At 50.0% G+C, this 18,777-nt stretch overlaps 1 protein-coding gene across 2 annotated transcripts in view; it reads left to right on the top strand.

Annotated features, from left to right (window-relative positions):
• GNL3L (G protein nucleolar 3 like) overlaps positions 1–18,777 on the top strand; it is a 93,829-nt gene that overhangs the window by 27,282 nt on the left and 47,770 nt on the right. For both annotated transcript variants that reach the window (XM_069748198.1, XM_069748197.1), the window contains exon 7: positions 17,473–17,576. In XM_069748198.1, coding sequence (XP_069604299.1) covers positions 17,473–17,576 — 104 coding nt within the window. The remainder of the gene's footprint in view (positions 1–17,472; positions 17,577–18,777) is intronic.

Here is an 18,777-nt window from a genome sequence, read left to right as displayed (position 1 = left end):
TTATGGAACTACTGTTAGCCTTCCACGGCCTGGACAGCCTTTGAAAGTTTCCTCCCGTGCCGAGGCCAGGCTTGTCTGAAGAGTCAAGGCTAACCCAAGGACAACAAGGAAGGAGCTCCGGGAAGATCTCATGGCAGTGGGGACATTGGTTTCAGTCAATACCATAAGTAACGTACTCCACCGCAATGGTCTCCGTTCCAGACGAGCCCGCAAGGTACCTTTACTTTCAAAGCGTCATGTCAAGGCTCGTCTACAGTTTGCTCATGATCACTTGGAGGACTCTGAGACTGACTGGTTCAAGGTTCTCTGGTCTGATGAGACCAAGATCGCGATCTTTGGTGCCAACCACACACGTGACGTTTGGAGACTGGATGGCACTGCATACGACTCCAAGAATACCATCCCTACAGTCAAGCATGGTGGTGGCAGCATCATGCTGTGGGGCTGTTTCTCAGCCAAGGGGCCTGGCCATCTGGTCCGCATCCATGGGAAGATGGATAGCACGGCCTGTTGTGAATTCTGTGGCTGAGTTCACTTCTGTGGTCACAAGTGGTATTGCAGTCTCTGGGCTTCCTCCCTCAGGTGTTTTGGTGAGCTCGTTGGCTGCCTTGCTATTTAGCTCCACCTGAGTCTGTCTTCCTTGCTCCTTGTCAATGTTCCAGTGTTGGATCTGAGCTACTGCATCTTTCCTTGGGCCTGCTGCTCTGCTAGATAAGTGCTTCTAGTTTGTTTTCTGTTTTTTCTGTCCAGCTTGCTATTAACTTTTGCTGGAAGCTCTGAGAAGCAAAGGGGTGCACCGCCGTGCTGTTAGTTCGGCACGGTGGGTCTTTTTGCCCCTTTGCGTGGTTTTCGTTTTAGGGTTTTTTGTAGACTGCATAGTTCTCTTTGCTATCCTCGCTCTGTCTAGAATATCGGGCCTCACTTTGCTGAATCTATTTCATTCCTACGTTTGTCTTTTCATCTTGCTAACAGTCATTATATGTGGGGGGCTGCCTATTCCTTTGGGGTATTTCTCTGAGGTAAGTCAGGCTTGTATTTCTATCTTCAGGCTAGTCAGCTCCTCAGGCAGTGCCGAGTTGCATAGGTAGTGATAGGCGCAATCCACTGCTGCTTATAGTTGTGTGAGGATAGATCAGGTACTGCAGTCTACAGAGATTCCACGTCTCAGAGCTCGTCCTATTGTTTTTGGTTATTGCCAGATCTCTGTATGTGCGCTGATTACTGCACTCTGTGTTGCCTGATTGCCGGCCATAACAACGGCCTACCTGGAGATTTTGGCCAAGAACCTCCGCTCCTCCATCAAGGATCTTAAGATGGGTCGTCATTTCATCTTCCAACAAGACAACGACCCAAAGCACACAGCCAAGAAAACCAAGGCCTGGTTCAAGAGGCAAAAAATCAACGTGTTGCAGTGGCCTAGTCAGTCTCCTGACCTTAACCCAATTGAAAACTTGTGGAAGGAGCTCAAGATTTAAGTCCACATGAGACACCCAAAGAACCTAGATAACTTGGAGAAGATCTGCATGGAGGAGTGGGCCAAGATAACTCCAGAGACCTGTGCCGGCCTGATCAGGTCTTATGAAAGACGATTATTAGCTGTAATTGCAAACAGAGGTTATTCCACAAAATATTAAACCTAGGGGTTGAATAATAATTGACCCACACTTTTATGTTTAAAATTTATAAAAATTTAACTGAGCAACAAAACTTTTTGGTTTGTAAGATTTATGCATCTGTTAATAAATCCTGCTCTTGTGTGAAGTTTGAAGGCTCTAACTTATTTGCATCTTATTAAACCTGCTAAATCTGCAGGGGGTTGAATACTACTTGTAGGCACTGTATGTATATCTATATCTATATCTATATATATATATATATATCTATCTAGATTGTGGCCCGATTCTGACGCATCGGGTATTCTAGAATTTGCATGTCCCCGTAGTATATGGACAATGATGATTCCAGAATTCGCGGCAGACTGTGCCCGTCGCTGATTGGTCGAGCTAACCTTTATGCCATCATCGTCGCCATGGCAACCATTATGACATCTACGTCGATACTGTGCCCGTCGCTGAATCAGAAATGTGGGCTTTCTACGTCCTTTATGACATCATCGTCGCTGTGCCCGTCGCTGATTGGTCGAGGCCTGGCGGCCTCGACCAATCAGAGACGCGGGATTTCCGGGACAGACAGACAGACGGAAAAACCCTTAGACAAATATATATATATATATATATATATATATATAGATAGATAGATAGATATATATATATATATATATATATATATATATATATATATATATATATATATATATATATATATATATATATATATATCTCTCTCTCTCTCTCTCTATCTATCTATCTATCTATCTATCTATCTATCTATCTATCTATCTATCTATATATATATATATATATATATATATATATCTATATATATATCTCTATATATATATCTCTATATATATCTCTATATAATTGTGTAAGGGTTTTTCCGTCTGTCTGTCTGTCTTTCTGTCTGTCCTGGAAATCCCGCGTCTCTGATTGGTCGAGGCCGCCAGGCCTCGACCAATCAGCGACGGGCACAGCGACGATGATGTCATAATGGTTTCCATTGTGACGATGATGTCATAAAGGTTGCCTCGATCAATCAGCGACGGACACAGTCTGCCGCGAATTCTGGAATCATCATTGTCCATATATTACAGGGACATGCATATTCTAGAATACCCGATGCGTTAGAATCGGGCCACAGTCTAGTATATATATATATATATATATATATATATATATATATACACACACATATATATATATATATATATATATATATATATATATATATATATATATATATATATATATCTACCTACATAATGTGTATATCTACTATATAATTGTCTAAGGGTCACTAAAGTCTTTCTGTCTGTCTGTCCTTCTGTCTATCACGGATATTCATTGGTCGCGGCCTCTGTCATGGAATTCAAGTCGCTGATTGGTCTCGCCAGTTGCCTGTCATGGCTGCCGCGACCAATCAGTGACGGCCACAGTCGGATTAGTCGCTCCCTACTCCCCTGCAGTCAGCGCTCGCTCCATACTCTCCGCAGTCACTGCTCACACAGGGTTAATGCCAGCGGTAACGTACCACGTTATGCTGCGTGTAACTCACTCCGTTACAGCCGCTATTATCACTATGTGACCAAGTTTTTACTATTGATTCTGCCTATGCAGCATCATTAGTAAAAAGATCTAATGTTAAAGGGAACCTGTCACCCCGTTTTTTGAGATTGAGCTATAAATACTGTTAAATAGGGCCTGCGCTGTGTGTTCCTATAGTGTATGTAGTGTACCCCGATTCCCTATGTATGCTGAGAAATAACTTACCAAAGTCGCCGTTTTCGCCTGTCAATCAGGCTGGTCAGGTCGGGAGGGCGTGGTGACATCGGTGGTTCTTCCTCAGCTTTACGTTGGTGGCGTAGTGGCGTAGTGGTGAAGACACAGCGCGCGATCTGCGCTGTAATCCCTTGCATCGGTGGGGGCGGCCATCTTCCTGGGGCCGCGCGTGCGCAGATCGAGTGCTCTGCTGCACGGGGCTTCAGGAAAATGGCCGCGGGATGCCGCGCGTGCGCATTAGAGATCGCGGCGGCCATTTTCCCAAAGCCGAGATGCAAACTGATGCAAGGGATTACAGCGCAGATCGCGCGCTGTGTCTTCACCACTACGCCACTACGCCACCAACGTAAAGCTGAGGAAGAACCACCGATGTCACCACGCCCTCCCGACCTGACCAGCCTGATTCACAGGCGAAAACGGCGACTTTGGTAAGTTATTTCTCAGCATACATAGGGAATCGGGGTACACTACATACACTATAGGAACACACAGCGCAGGCCCTATTTAACAGTATTTATAGCTCAATCTCAAAAAACGGGGTGACAGGTTCCCTTTAAAAATAATAAAAAAAAATATAAAGTCATCATATACTCACCCTCCGGCGCCTTTCCCGCTCCTCGCGACGCTCCGTTGCTAAGGATGGTATGCGACATGGACCTTCAATGACGTCACGGTCATGTGACCGCGACATCACTACAGGTCCTGCGCGAGAAGGACCTTCCATAACGTCACGGTCATGTGACCGCGACGTCATCACAGGTCCTGTGTGCCTACGCGAGAAGGACCTGCCATGACGTCACGGTCATGTGACCGCGACGTCATCACAGGTCCTATGCGCCTATGCAAGAATGACATGCCATGACGTCACGGTCATGTGACTGCGACGTCCTCACACCCTGGGACCGGAAGCTGGCGACAGAACTACAAAGGGCCCTCGGATCGGAAGGTGAGTATATATTTTTTTTATTTTTTAACCTGTGACATACGTGGCTGGGCCATATACTACGTATCTGGGCAATATACTACGTTACTGGCCAATATACTACGTCACTGTGCAATATACTACGTGGCTCTGTGCTGTATACTACGTCACTGGGCAATATACTACGTAACTGGGCAATATACTACTTGAATGGGCAATATACTACGTGAATGGGCAATATGCTCTGTGCTGTATACTACGTGGCCTGGGCAATATACTACGTGGCCTGGGCAATATACTACGTGGCCTGGGCAATATACTACGTGGCCTGGGCAATATACTACGTGGCCTGTGCAATATACTACGTGACTGGGCAATATACTACGTAGCTGGGCAATACAGTACGTGGGCTGTGCAATATACTACGTGACTGGGCAATATACTACGTAGCTGGGCAATACAGTACATGGGCTGTGTAATATACTACGTGGCTCTGTGCTGTATACTATGTCGCTGGTCAATATACTACGTGGGCTGTGCAATATACTATGTGGCTCTGTGCTGTATACTACGTCGCTGGGCAGTATACTACGAGGACCTGCATATTCTTGAATACCCGATGCGTTAGAATCGGGCCACCATCTAGTTTATATATCTCTGTGTGTGTATCTACATTCATTCATTCATTCATTCATTCATTCATTCATTCATTCATTCATTCATTCATTCATTCATTCATTTCTAAAGGTCTTGACCAGAGGGGGGAGGACATCCTTTCGGTTTATTCTCATATTGCCACCTCCCATAACATCCTTGGCTCCTTCAGCACTCCGCAGTGCATACCGCTCTTCCCCCCCCCCCCCCCCCCCCCCCTGCGGTCTCCCATTCCTACTTTAGCTCCTGGCTTCTGTCTGGGCCTACTGCAGCATTAGGCCACGCCTCCCGCTGGCCAATCACTGGCGCCGACCCTCTGCCTAGCTCTGCCACCCGCTCCTGACCTATCAGCACAGCTCCCTCCCCTGGCCCTGCAGCGCTGCGCGCCATTCTTTTTCAGCAGCCCGGCATCTCTGCGCACCTCCCCCGGACCCCCCTCCCTCCCTTCTTCAATCAAGCGGGAATTATGCACGCCCGACAGGCTCCACCCACGAACCAGCGCCATCTTCTCACCGCTGTGCAGCCTCTCAGCACCAGCGCTGTCTTCTCACCGCTCTGCCTCCTCTCAGCAGCAGCTCCATGCCGGCTGCTACTCCGTCTCCTCTCTCTGCTCCGGAGCCTCACATCAGCAGCTCCCGGTCTGGCTCTCTGCAGCTCTACCCAACTAATTGCTCCCGGCCAGGATCCAAGTCTGTAAGCTCTGTCACTGAGGGGTCAGCTCTCATCCCTGGCAGATCTCCCCTGGCACACAGCTTTTCTGTCTCTCTATGTCTAACTCTAGGGAGCTTCACTCTCATCCTCCTCCCATTATAGTACATTTCGCATGTTCCTCCTGTAACAAGAATTTACCCTCTGGTCAGACCTTACCCCTCTGCCTTAATTGCAGACCATCTAACATGTCTTCTCAGGAGCCCTCCACTACTCGCAACGAGAGTGCGCCCCCTCTTGAGTGGGTCACATCTCTATCTCAGTCGGTAGCTGACCTAACCAAAGTATCTCAGACTTTGGTCTCGGTTTTGGAGCGGCTTCCTTATCCTACTCCTGCTAGCGGATTTCAGCTATCCCCATCGGATGCGTTGGCTATCAACCCCTCGCGTACCCAAAGGGATTCCCCTTGCAGGAAGTCCAGAGCTTCAAAAAAAAGCATGCCTGCATTAGCTCACCGTCCAGCTCATCGTCTCCATCACTGCCTTCCAGGACACCAGCTCCCTCTCTGTCCCCTCCATTGGACGCTCCAGAGGCGCTAGAGCCAGACCCTTATTCTGAGTCATTCAGATCTGGACTCAGCACAAGTCTCAAAACTACGTGACAAGGTGGATAGTTTGATTGTCGCTATTAATGAGACTCTTGACATTAAAGACTCTGAGGTTTCTCCTTCTGAACAGACTGTGTCTTTCAGGAAAACTAAGCGCCCCTCTCGTGTCTTTGCCAACCATGACGAGTTCAACAGGACCCTCGCGGTGGAAAGGCAGCATCCACATAAGCTTTTCCAGAGAAAAAACGCATGAGCGTCCTGTATCCTTTTCAGCCTGACCTGCTTAACAAGTGGGCAGTGTCTCCTTTGGTGGTGCCTCCGGTCTCCTGGCTGGCCACAAAGACAATACTCCCTCTGTCTGACAGTTCCCCTCTAAAGGAACCCTCTGACAGAAACATCGAGTCTCTGGCTAAGTCTGCCTTTGAGGCCACGGGCTCTTCCCTCTGCCCGTCCTTCTCCGCTACTTGGGTCGCCAAAACGGTCTCTGCCTGGGCGAAGCATCTCCGCCAAGGTATCGTCGCCTGGGCCCCGGCCGACAACCTGGCAGACCAGATCGGCCATGCGGGATAATACCTTTTGTCCGCATCTCTAGATGCAGCCACCTGTTCATCCATAGCAGCCGGCAACATCATCTCTATCCACAGGGTCCTGTGGCTTAAAGCCTGGAATGCGAACTCTGCTTCAAAAAAGTCCCTCACAGATCTTCCCTTCCAGGGTTCTCGCCTGTTTGGAAAAAAACTAGACAAGATAATTTCCATTGCCACGGGAAGGAAAAGTAAGTTTCTACCACAACAGAGGGTTAAGCATACGCCCCGTCGCACAGTTCCTTTATACTCCTTTCAGAGGTTTCAACCACAGGGTAACCCCCGACAGGAGAAGCCCCCCCAGCTCGTCAACAAAGGAAAGGACCCTACTTTAACCCCGCTCAGATCTGGCATTCAAGACCTACGCAACGCCGACCCTCCAGGTCAGGCACCAACAGATTCTCTTCAGCATGACGCGTCGCCCCCACCTGGGAAGCCTCTCAGGGTGGGTGGTCGTCTCCTTCAGTTTCGGGACGAGTGGCTATCCATAGTCAAAGATGCTTGGGTCCGAGACGTCATCTCCTACGGTTACAAAATTCTTTTCTACTCTCAATCTCATTTCTTTGAGTCACGTCCACCAAAAAATACCTCTCTCGTTCCGGGTTTTTTCAAGGCTATCGACTCCCTCCTCCAGACCGGTGTCAGTCTCCGTCCCCACACGAGAACGCTTCTCAAGTTTCTCTATCGCCTTTCATTGGGGGACACAGAAACCATGGGTGTATGCTGCTGCCACTAGGAGGCTGACACTATGCAAATAAAAAAGTTAGCTCCTCCTCTGCAGTGTACACCCTACCGACAGGAAGTAGGATATTCAGTTTAGCTTAGTGTCAGTAGGAGGTGGACACGGGTCTTTCATTAGACCCTTATCTACCTCAATGTGCGTCGTTTCTTTTCAGATTTTTCCAGAGGGATACAGGGTGAACAGTCACACCTGTAGTCCCACTATGCGGACTATGAGTACGGCGTGTACTGCCACCCCGTATCCTCATAGATCCCTCTCCAGGACCAAGATCCTAGCACACCAGCGTGCTCAGAAGTCCTTTCCTGGCTCCGTCCCCCACCCACTCGCCCACCAGAGCCTGTCGGTTGGAGGAGACGAGGACGTCCATCACAGCTCCGTGGACGTCTGATACCTTCAGGTTAGTAACTGCGTGGGATGTTTAGGTGAGTATTTCCCCTAAATTTCCAGATCTTCCCCTTACTCTCTCACGGTGTGGGGGAGTAGTTGGCCCTAAATACGCTGCACTATCTTCTATGGCGGCGCTGATTTTATTTTAAAAGGGATCCTAGGGGCACCAAGACGAGCAGTGGCTCTGCACTACGGGCTATCCCCTTCATCGGGGCCGCAGTGCCCTCCCTGCGGCCACACTGCGCAGCGGCCGCAATGTCACTTTTCTGGCGACGCCGGCACCGCTCCCCCCTGCGGCCGCCCTGCGGGCTTCGGCGCCGCGATCCCCTTTCCGGCGGCGCCGGCCTCTAATTTAGGTCCCAGCTTCTGCCGGGGCCTACTTCGGCGCCGCGTCCCGTCCTCCCTGCGGCTCTGGCAGGCTGCCGCGCTGCTCTGCGGTGCACTGTTCCGGGGCCGCGGTTTCTTTTCCAGCGGCGCCGGCCTCTCCTTTAGGTCCCGGCTTCAGCTGGGGCCTACTTCGGCGCCACGTCCCGTCCCTGCGGTCCTGGCAGGCTGCCGCGCTGCTCTGCGGTGCACTGTTCCGGGGCCGCGGTCTCTTTTCCAGCGGCACCGGCCTCTAATTTAGGTCCCGGCTCCCGCCGGGGCCTACTTCCGGTACCGCGCTCCTTCACTTCCGCTTTCTTCGGGCGGGCTTTCTCCCGCCCGACAAACTGTGCCCTGCAATCTCCGCCTACCGGCGCCATGTGGGCTGTCTCCGCCCCTTCCCCCACGTCGCTGCTGAGCCAGGGCAGGAGATTCCAACGTGCTCGCATTTTCTCCTGGGGGCACAGCACATCATCTGCGCGGATCACACCAGAGGCTGCAGGGCAGCAGCTCCATCTTTCTGTTCCACTGCTGTTCTTCAGGCCTGCAGTAAGTTCCGGACAAGAGTGCCCCAGATGTGTCTACCTGCTCTCCTAGGGGCTATTGTTCCTGAGGAGCATCTTCCAAGCCGTGCAGCCTTCCATCTGGACACCGCAGCGCCTGCCGTGAGTACCTCTGCACCGCAGTTTGACTCAAACCCCTAATCTTCTGACATTTCCCTTATGGGCCCGTTCGGTCTAATTTTAAGGGAGGTCGCTCCCGGCCTCCTACCTTTTCCTGTGTCTTAGTGAAACACTTTCAGGGTTCGCCTTGTAACCACAAGCTCCCTTCAGGCAGGCCTGCAGCAACCCACATTTTGTTCCCGCTGCTCCGCCTCAGAGCGAAGTCCCCACCCCAGGTTGGGCCTCCCCTCTGTCTCTATCAGTAGCGGATCTCACACGGGTGTCCCAGACCCTTGTGTCCGTGCTCGATCGGTTGCCCCTGCAGCCTTCCGTAGTAGCCAGCGGGTCGCAGGAAGCTCTGTCCGAGTTCTCCAATACAGGCCGCGAAAGATTCAGTCGGGAACGCCAGTCTGAGTTATCTTCTCGGTCCATCTCGCCCCACGGTCTTTCTCTGCGGTCGAGTTTCCCCTTATCCTCCCCCCCCCCCCGGAGTCAGGCGAGGCTTTCTCTGATGTGCCTTCGGAGGATAATTTGGGGCCGGAGTCGAACCATATCTTATCATGAGGGATATGGTTCAAAGCCTCATTGGAGCGTCCAATCTGACTTGTGGCTACAAAGATTCCTCTACGAAACCTGCAGATCAGGCGGTTTCGTTTAGACGGTCTAAACTACCTCCCAAGGGATTCGCTCCTCATCCTGAATCGAGGAGCTTCTGGCCAGAGAAAGAGCGAATTCGACCAGACGTTCTCAAAGAGGAAAGCGTCTTGGAGTCTCATATCTCTTTCCTCCGGATCTCATCGCCAACTGGAATGAGAGGTGATGGAGAACGACCTCTCCCCCTGTGGATCCGCCGGCCGCTAGACTTGCCACCAACACAGTCCTCACGCTGTCCGGTGGGGCGACTCTGACAGGTTCCATCGATAGGATCATGGAATCCTTTGTGAATTCGGCTCTCGAACCTGCCGCATCATCCCTATGCCCGCTTGCACTTGGGTTTCGAAGTCGGTATCCGAAGGGGCTAAAACAACTCCATTGGGGCATTCTAGCCGGAGCTCTACCAGACTGGCTGGCGGAAGTTACCACCCAGATTACTCATGCCGGGGAATAATGTGTTCTCTGGACGTCGCGTCTTCTGCCGCTCAGACACCCGGTAATGTTGTTGCCAGCCGTCGTTCTGTTTGGCTCAAGAGTCATCAAAGAAGTCCCTTACGAGCCTGGCTTTTTCAAGGATCACGTCCTTTCGGTTCCAAGCTGGACCAAGTTATTAAGGACGCCACTGGCGGCACCAGTTCTCTTAGGCGGCAACTTCGGTCCTTTTCGGCCTTTTTTGCGTCGTTTCGCGGCATCAGATTCCTTTTCGTAACAGAGGCCACAGGCACGTTAAGAAAATAAGGTATTCTTCGACTCACTCCTTCCTGGCGTCCCCGCTACTCCTAAGGTGGATTCTCCAGGTCCAGGACTGGAAGTTCCACCTAGGCATGACCCACGACTAGACTCTAGCCCGTTTCTCCTGTTCCTCAGGGACGTCTGGGTCTCCTCAGTAGAGGACGCATGGGCCAGGGCACTTGTATCCTCTAGATACAAAATCTTCATTTCACGGCCCTGGGATCGTTTTCTTCGAATCCCAACCTCCAAGAGACCCCGCTCTAGTCCCGGGTTTCTTTACAGCTATTGTTTCCCTCCTTAGATCCGGGGTAATCGTTCCCGTCCCAGAACAGGAACGGTTCAACGGTTCACAGGCTTCTCTTCGAATCAGAGGACGACAAGGTTCGTCCCAGTCCGGATCTCAATTTGCTGAACAGGAGGTTTCGTCGGAGACACTTCAGGATGATATTCCCTCGTTCAGTAATCGCTTCCATGGAGGCTCAGGAATTTCGGTTTCAGGCTCCCGAAAGTCTATCCATCTTCCCGACACTCTAGCCGTTGCGGGTGGCTCGTCAACAGGAAGAAGTTCCATCTTGTTCAGCGCCTCGTATCTCCGGGCATGTTCTTCGACACTTGTCGGACCAGAGTCTTCCTTCCCGAACACAGGATATCCCTCCTTTGTCAGGAAGTTTGCTTGCTACAGGGTTTTCGGCTCCCCTCCTTTCCGATGGGCCTTAAAGGTCCTAAGGAGGTTGGTTGCAACATCGGGAGCAATTTTCCCTTCGCCCGTTTCATTCAAGACTTCTTCAGCAGGCTATTCTATCACAGGGGGACAGGTATGTCTTCTCCCTGCATCGTCCGATCCGGCTTTCCCCCCGGGTCAAACGGTTCCTCGACTGGTGGCCGAGGTCACTTCTCTTATCCCAGAGTAGATCCCTCACAGCATATCTTTCCTTTCAGTTCCCTGGCAGGTGGTGACGACGGACGTCAGCCCGCTCGGTGGAGGCGCGGGGCTTTGTCACCTGTTCTTTTCAGGGTTGTTGGTCGGTGCAGGAGTCCTCCTTGCCGATCAATGTCCTCGAGTTCCGGATCATCTTTCTGTCTTTCCTTCACTGGGTAAGGATTCTCAGCAGCCTAGACAGACAATGACACAGCAGTGGCATATATCTACCACGAGGGGTGGACTCGGCGGTCTCTGGCCTCGGCCGAGTTTCCAGGATCCTCCTTTGGATAAAGGTAACGGTCCTGGTGAGCTCCGCAGTGCATGTCCCCAGCGTGGACATTTAGGCCGCCGACTTCCTCGGCCGCGAGGGCCTTGTGGCAGGGGACTGGTACTTCAGGAGGTTTCCTATCGGATTGCTCTTCGATTGGGGGACTCCAGATGTGCACCTCATGGCGTCCCGATTGAATAGGAAGGTCCCTTGGGTCGGTCCAAGGTCCCGCGATCCTCTCACAGTGGTGTTAACACTCTGGCCATTCCTTGGTTGCAGTTCGCGCTCCCCTATCGGTTCCCACCCCTTTCCCTTGCTTTCCAAGCTGTCGAAAAGATCAAGGCGGGATGGGTGTCGGTCATTCTGATCGTCCCGGATTGGCCCAGGAGGTCTTGGTTTGCGGACATCATCAATCTTCTCCCGGTCACCCCTGGTGCCTTCCAAACAGACCCGATCTGCTGTCTCAGGGTCCGATCTGCCACCCGAATTATCGGTCGCTCAGTTTAACGGTGTGGCTGTGGACTCCACAGTTCTAAGAGCGTCCGGTCTTTCGGCCCGGATGGGTCACGCTATAATCCAGGCTAGGAAGCCTTCGTCTTCTTTCAGGATCTACTATCGTACCTGAAAGGCTTACTTTCGTTGATGCGAGTCCAACCGCTTTTCACCTATGTCCTTTCCCTGCCTTCCATTTGGTTTTCCTTCAGGCAGGACTGGATTTGGGCTTCGCTCTCAGTTCCATAAAGGGCCAGGTTCCTGCGCTCTTCTTCCCTTTAAGAAGACGTTATCTTCTCAGCCACAGGTTAAGACCTTCCTTCAAGGAGTAGCCCACTCTGTCCCTCTGTACAGGGCCTCTGTGGATTCATGGGATTTAAAGGTTGTGCTGGTTATTCTCAGGGGTTCCCCCCTTTTGAGCCTCTCGGGGAGTTTTCCCTGTCAGTTCTATCTCGGAAGGTGGCTTTTCTCAAGTCCATCTCTTCGATCCGCCGCGTGTTTGAGTTGGCGGCCATTTCTTGCCGACCTCCTTTATGGTTTTTCCATTTGGTTTTCCTTTATGGTTTTTCCACCAGGACAAGGTGGTCCCAGGCCTCCGCCTTCCTTCTTTTCACGAGGTGGTTTTCATCTTTCCACCTCAGCGAGGACATCGTTTTGCCTTCCTTTTGTCCAGCTCCGACTCATCCTCTGGAGCGATCGTTGTACAGGCTGGACCCCGTCAGGGCAGTGAGGATCTCCCTGGCTAGCACGGCCGCTTTCCGAAAGATGGATTCTCTTTTCGTCATCCTTGATGGCGTGCGTAGAGACCTGCTGGCTTCCAAGGCGACTATTGTTCGCTCGATCAGAACGGCAATTTTGGAAGCTTACCGGGTCAAGAACAGAGTGCCCCTCCTGAGATAAAGGCTCACTCTACCCGGGCAGTCGGCGCTTCCAGTGTGGTACGTCACAGAGGCTTTCGCCGACGGCTTTGCAAAGCGGCAACCTGGTCTTCCATCCACACGTTTCGCCGGACTACGGCGGACTCCAGCCTGGGCAGAAGGATCCTGCAGGCGGCAGTGGTGAGTCCTCGTACTTGATGGAAGTCTGTTTTTCCCACCCCAGGGACTGCTTTGGGACGTCCCATGGTTTCTGTGTCCCCCAATGAAAGGCGATAGAGAAAACAGCATTTTTGGTTGCTTACCGTAAAATCTGTTTCTCGGAGCCTTCATTGGGGGACACAGCTCCCTCCCAAGTTGAACAGCTCTGTTTACTGTATACGTTTGAGTTCTTTGAATACTCTTTGAGTGCTTGAAACTGTTAATCTATGGAGCGCCGTGGAATTTGTTGGCGCTATGTGGATAAAGTTTATTATGTTATTATTATTCTTTCTCTTTTACACGTTGCTTCTCCTACTGCTTTCTCACTAACTGAATATCCTACTTCCTGTCGGTAGGGTGTACACTGCAGAGGAGGAGCTAACTTTTTTATTTGCATAGTGTCAGCCTCCTAGTGGCAGCAGCATACACCCATGGTTTCTGTGTCCCCCAATGAAGGCTCCGAGAAACAGATTTTACGGTAAGCAACCAAAAATCCTGTTTTTTATTCCAACCTGTTTGTCGTTCCAAAGAAGGACGGCTCAGTTCGTCCTGTTCTGGACCTCAAACTCCTGAACAGATATGTACGACTGCGTCACTTCAAGATGGAGTCCCTCCGATCCGTGATAGCCTCCATGAAACCAGAGGAATTTCTCTGCTCGGTGGACATTCAAGATGCTTACCTGCACATTCCTATCTGTCACCCGCACCAGAGATTCCTTCGTTTCGCCATTCAGGGGCTTCACTTCCACTTCACGGCACTGCCGTTCGGATTATCAACCGCTCCCAGAGTTTTTACCAAAGTGATAGCGACAGTGAAGTCTATTCTACGCAGCAGGTGCATCCTCGTCGTTCCCTATTTAGACGGCATCATCAAGGCCCCAACCTCTGCGGAATGACAGGAAAGTCTGCAGATCACCCTGGACGCTCTTGCTCAGCTGGGCTGGATTTGTCAACACCGCGAAGTCCTCTCTGATTCCAGTCCAACGTCTTGTGTTTTTGAGAATGCTCTTCGACACCGCCCAAGCAAAGATCTTCCTACCCAAGGAAAAATCCCTAGCTCTTATGCGCGGAGTACGGTCTCTCAGAGGCTCCTCTCCCCGCTCCCTCCGCTTCTGCATGAGCATACTAGGCAAGATGGTTGCCTCAATGGAAGCAGTTCCATTTGCGCAGTTTCACACGCGCCCTCTCCAACTCTTCCTTCTGATGAGATGGGACAATTTGATCCGTTCCCTGGATCGGATGGTCTCGATCCCACCGTGGATAAAACAGTCCCTGATATGGTGGAAACGTTCAGTTGATTCATCTTGGGAGGTCCTTCCTTCCCTTTCACTGGAAGATCATTACAACGGATGCCAGCCTTCTCATCTGGGGAGCAGTGTTCCAAGACTTGACGGTCCAGGGTCGGTGGTCAGCTCAGGAATCTTCCCTCCCCATCAACATTCTAGAACTCTGTGCAATATTTCTTTCCCTGCTACATTGGCAGGAGCTCCTTTACGGATGTCCGATTTGAGTCCAGTCCAACAACGCCACAGCGGTAGCGTAATCAACCACCAAGGGGGAACTTCTTAGTCGGGCAGTGATATCAGAGGTTGATCGGATCCTGTCTTGGGCCGAGCAGAATGCTTCAGCAATTTACGAGGTGATCATACTGTCGGGGTCGTCACGACAATACCCTTCCTTCACCAGTCATTCCAAAACAGAACAAGAGCAGTGGTACCGGGGTGAAGAATGAGTCAGACAAAAGCTGGTTCAAACTCAGTGCCTGCTCGTGTTTCCACACGTAGTGGGAACGTCACAGCAACTGACTTTATTTTCTAATACACAACACTACATGATCTATTGGGGGAAGGTGTGCAGAGGGCGGGGATATGCAGGGGTTAAGCAATGTATCTAGTATTCAGTCCTTCTGGTTGGCTCTGACATCATCTGATGAATCTTCCTTTGTCCACATCTTGTCCACATCGCTTTAAGTATCATTTCCAGAGAAATGATACTTGTCCTTCTGGAATGTGTAACTTGCTTCTTCAGCAGGGCGAATCTGGGGCAAAGGTGAATACTGGCAGCCATCTTAAATACAGTTACATATGCATTAGCAAACATAAAGGGGAAAACTTATTGTTTCACAGCATAAGAATATAAAAGTACAAAAGAGTATAAAGATATATATATTTTCACCTTGACAATACTAGGAAATGCCAGATTTCCTCAGCCGAGAAGGGCTTGCCGCGGGCGAATGGTCTCTGAACCCATCAGTCTTTCACAGGCTCTGCCTCAAATGGGCCACTCCAGACATCGACCTAATTGCGTCCAGACTCAACCACAAGGTTCCGCAGTTTGTGTCCAGGTCCCGGGACCCGCTAGCAATCGGATTCGATGCGCTGGCGATATCTTGGGCACAGTTCTCCCTTCCATACTTGTTTCCACCTCTGCTGCTGATCCCCCAGGATAGTCAAAAAGATAAAGGCGGAGGGAACTTCCGTCATCATCATTGCCCCGGATTGGCCACGAAGACCCTGGTACGCAGAGTTGGTCAACCTCGCAGACACGCCATGGAGACTCCCAGATCGTCCGGACCTTTTGTCGCACCAGAGTTCTCAGTTGCTCAATTTAACGGCATGGCTATTGAAGTCGCAGTTTTGAAATCAGCTGGTTTCTCCGATCATGTCATCCAAACTATGATCAAAGCAAGGAAGCCTTCGTCTTCCCGAACTTACCACCGATTATGGAAAGCATACGTCCGCTGGTGTGCAACTCACCAAACCGCTCCAATGGCGCTTCATCTCCCATCCATCTTGTCCATTCTACATTTGGGTCTGGAGTCCGGACTGTCCCTTAGTACTTTTAAGGGACAGGTTTCAGCTCTGTCAGTCCTGTTCCAAAGGAATTTGGCCATTCGCAGACAGGTCAAACCTTTCATCCAGGGTGTTGCTCACGCCGTTCCACCCTACCAGCCCACAGCGAATCCCTGGGACCTTAATTTGGTACTCAACATATTACAGCAGTCTCCGTTTGAACCACTGCGTGGGATCTCTTCTACACTACTTTCCAGGAAGGTCGATTTCCTGGTCGCTATCACTTCAGTTAGACGGGTCTCTGAGTTAGCAGCGCTTTCTTGTCGTTCTCCTTACATGATTTTTCACCAGGACAAGGTGGTCCTACATCCAGTTTCATCCTTTCTTCCCAAGATGGTTTCCGGTTTTCTTCTGAATATTTCCATCTTTTTGTCCGCCTCCGCCTCACCCCCGAGAGCGGTCGTTGCACAAACTGGATCTAGTAAGAGCTCTGTGTTTTTCTGTCCAGAACTGAGCCTTTCCGGTGCTCAGATTCTCTGTTCATTATCCCAGAGAGTTCATGAAGGCGTCTTCCTGTGACCCGGTCTACCATTGCTCGATGGATCCGTTCCACCGTTCTGGAAGCTTTCCGTTTAAGAGGTAGGGCACGCCCACTGAGGATTACGGCACACTCTACGCGTTCGGTGGGGGCCTCCTGGGCAGTTCGCCATCAGGCATCAACCTCGCAGCTCTGCAAGGCTGCTATATGGTCTTCCATCCATACCTTTACTAAGTTCTACAGGCTTCACATTCATGCTTCATCTGATGCGAACCTTGGTAGAAAGGTCCTGCAAACGGCAGTGGCCTGAGTTACTTAATTACTTACTTGAGTGTAATATACACTTACTTGAGTGTATTATACTTGTTCCCACCCTTGGGACTGCTTTGTGACGTCCCATGGTTTCCTGTGTCCCCCACTGAAACGAGAGAGAACTAGATTTTGGGTACTCACCGTAAAATCTGTTTCTCGGAGCCTTCATTGGGGGACACTCCCTTGTTTAATGTTGTATCAGGTTCTGTTGTTATCTGTTAGTTCGTTCTGTTATGCTCTCTGATTCTCCTACTGCTTTCTCACTAACTGATTAGCTTTCTGCCAGTTGGATATATACTGCTGGGGAGGAGCTAACCCTTTTTTTGCATAGTGTCAACCTCCTAGTGGCAGCAGCATACACCCATGGTTTCGTATGTCCCCCAATGAAGGCTCAGAGAAACAGATTTTACGGCGAAATCGTTTTGTTTGTTTCCTTTATATGGAATGATGTTACCTGCACACTAACAAACCGTCCAGCTGTGTGATCTGGGCTAGGTCTGGTTATAGGCTATGCACCCATTATAACATGCGGGGATTATTGCAAAGCTTACAGTAGCCTGCAGTGTGCTGATTGTCCTGTATCTGTGTACACAGCTACATGCTTTTTAAATCCCACACCATATTGCTGTGACTATTACCATACACTAGCTAGTTTTTGTTGGAAAAAAAAAAAAAAAAATATATATATATATTTATTTAGTATTTTTTTGTATTTTTAGATCTTGTGTCCAAACCTGTAGTGGTGAAATGGCTGAAGTACCTGCGAAATGAGTTTCCCACGGTGGCGTTCAAGGCGTCTACTCAACAGCAAAATAAGAACTTGGTACTTAACACTGTTATAGGGTTGTGACTGGTCCCCCGAGAATTAAAGGGTTAGTTCTCATCTTCATAAATGGGTCAGATAGTACTTGTAAGTACAAGCACTTTTGCAATATGCTGCTTATTAAAATTTTCAGCCATTCTTGAGATATTAACAATTTTCTTTTGTTTACAGTGTGTTGCCTAGGAGACCAACCACCACTGCTGGTAGACAGTAAAACGTGTGGTGTTTACAAGCTCTCTTATGTGGAGCTTGCAAGCGCTGGTTTGAAGCTGTCCGGTATCACTGTGTCCTCTTAATTCCAGGAATGCTTACAAGTTAGACAGCAGTGGTGATCGGTCTCCTAGGCAATAAGCTGAAGAATAAAACATGTTAATATAACAAGAACGGGTGGAAATCTTAAAGGGATCCTCACCTGCAAAAACTTTTAATCTGCAGGTTAATAGTGTTGTGTACCTGCCCAGCGCCGGCATTTAGACCACTGCTGCTAGGAGGAAAAAAACTATATTCCTGCCGGCAGCGTTCCGGTGTCAGTCACGGGGGCGCCACCGGCTCAGATTCAGTCAATGCGCTGTGTAGAGAGAGCGGCTGCTATAACTGCAACCCCCAAACACTGACTGACAGCAGACTCTAATGCTGAGCTGCTGTCAGTCAGTGAGGGGGTTGCAGTTATAGCCGCCCCTCTTTATACACAGCAGTTACTGAATCCGCCCTGATGCCGCCCCTGTGACTAAGACCTGAATGCTGCCAGCAGGAATAAAGTTCATTTGCTCCCAGCATCGGGGGTCTAAGAGCCAGCGCTGGGCAGCTTCACAGCGCTATTTACCTACATATTATCCCCATATCTGCAGGTAATCTGTTTTTTTTTGCAGTTGACATGTACCCTTTAATAAGCAGAAAATTGCAAACTTTCTTGTATTTATCATCACTATTCAATAATCTTCATCTATGAAGATGGGAATTACATTTTATAGGCCCCTCGATGATGATGATGCCGGCGTCTCCCATCCAAAGTCTAAGGTTATATTCACACTTTGCATATTTTGTAGCAACATTTTCTGTGATGAAAAAGCAGTTCCATTAATCTGAACAGGGTAGTTTTGGAGGAAGTGCACTGATTTCGACACATTGTTTTTGGATTAATGGCAGAGTTTGCCAGATCTTTCTGCAACAAAATGTGAATTCACCCATGGGGTATGTGCAC

The sequence above is a fragment of the Ranitomeya imitator genome, chromosome 2 (assembly GCF_032444005.1).
Source record: "Ranitomeya imitator isolate aRanImi1 chromosome 2, aRanImi1.pri, whole genome shotgun sequence".
Classification (NCBI taxonomy): Eukaryota; Metazoa; Chordata; class Amphibia; order Anura; family Dendrobatidae; genus Ranitomeya; species Ranitomeya imitator.
This window is presented reverse-complemented; position numbering and strand designations above follow the sequence as displayed.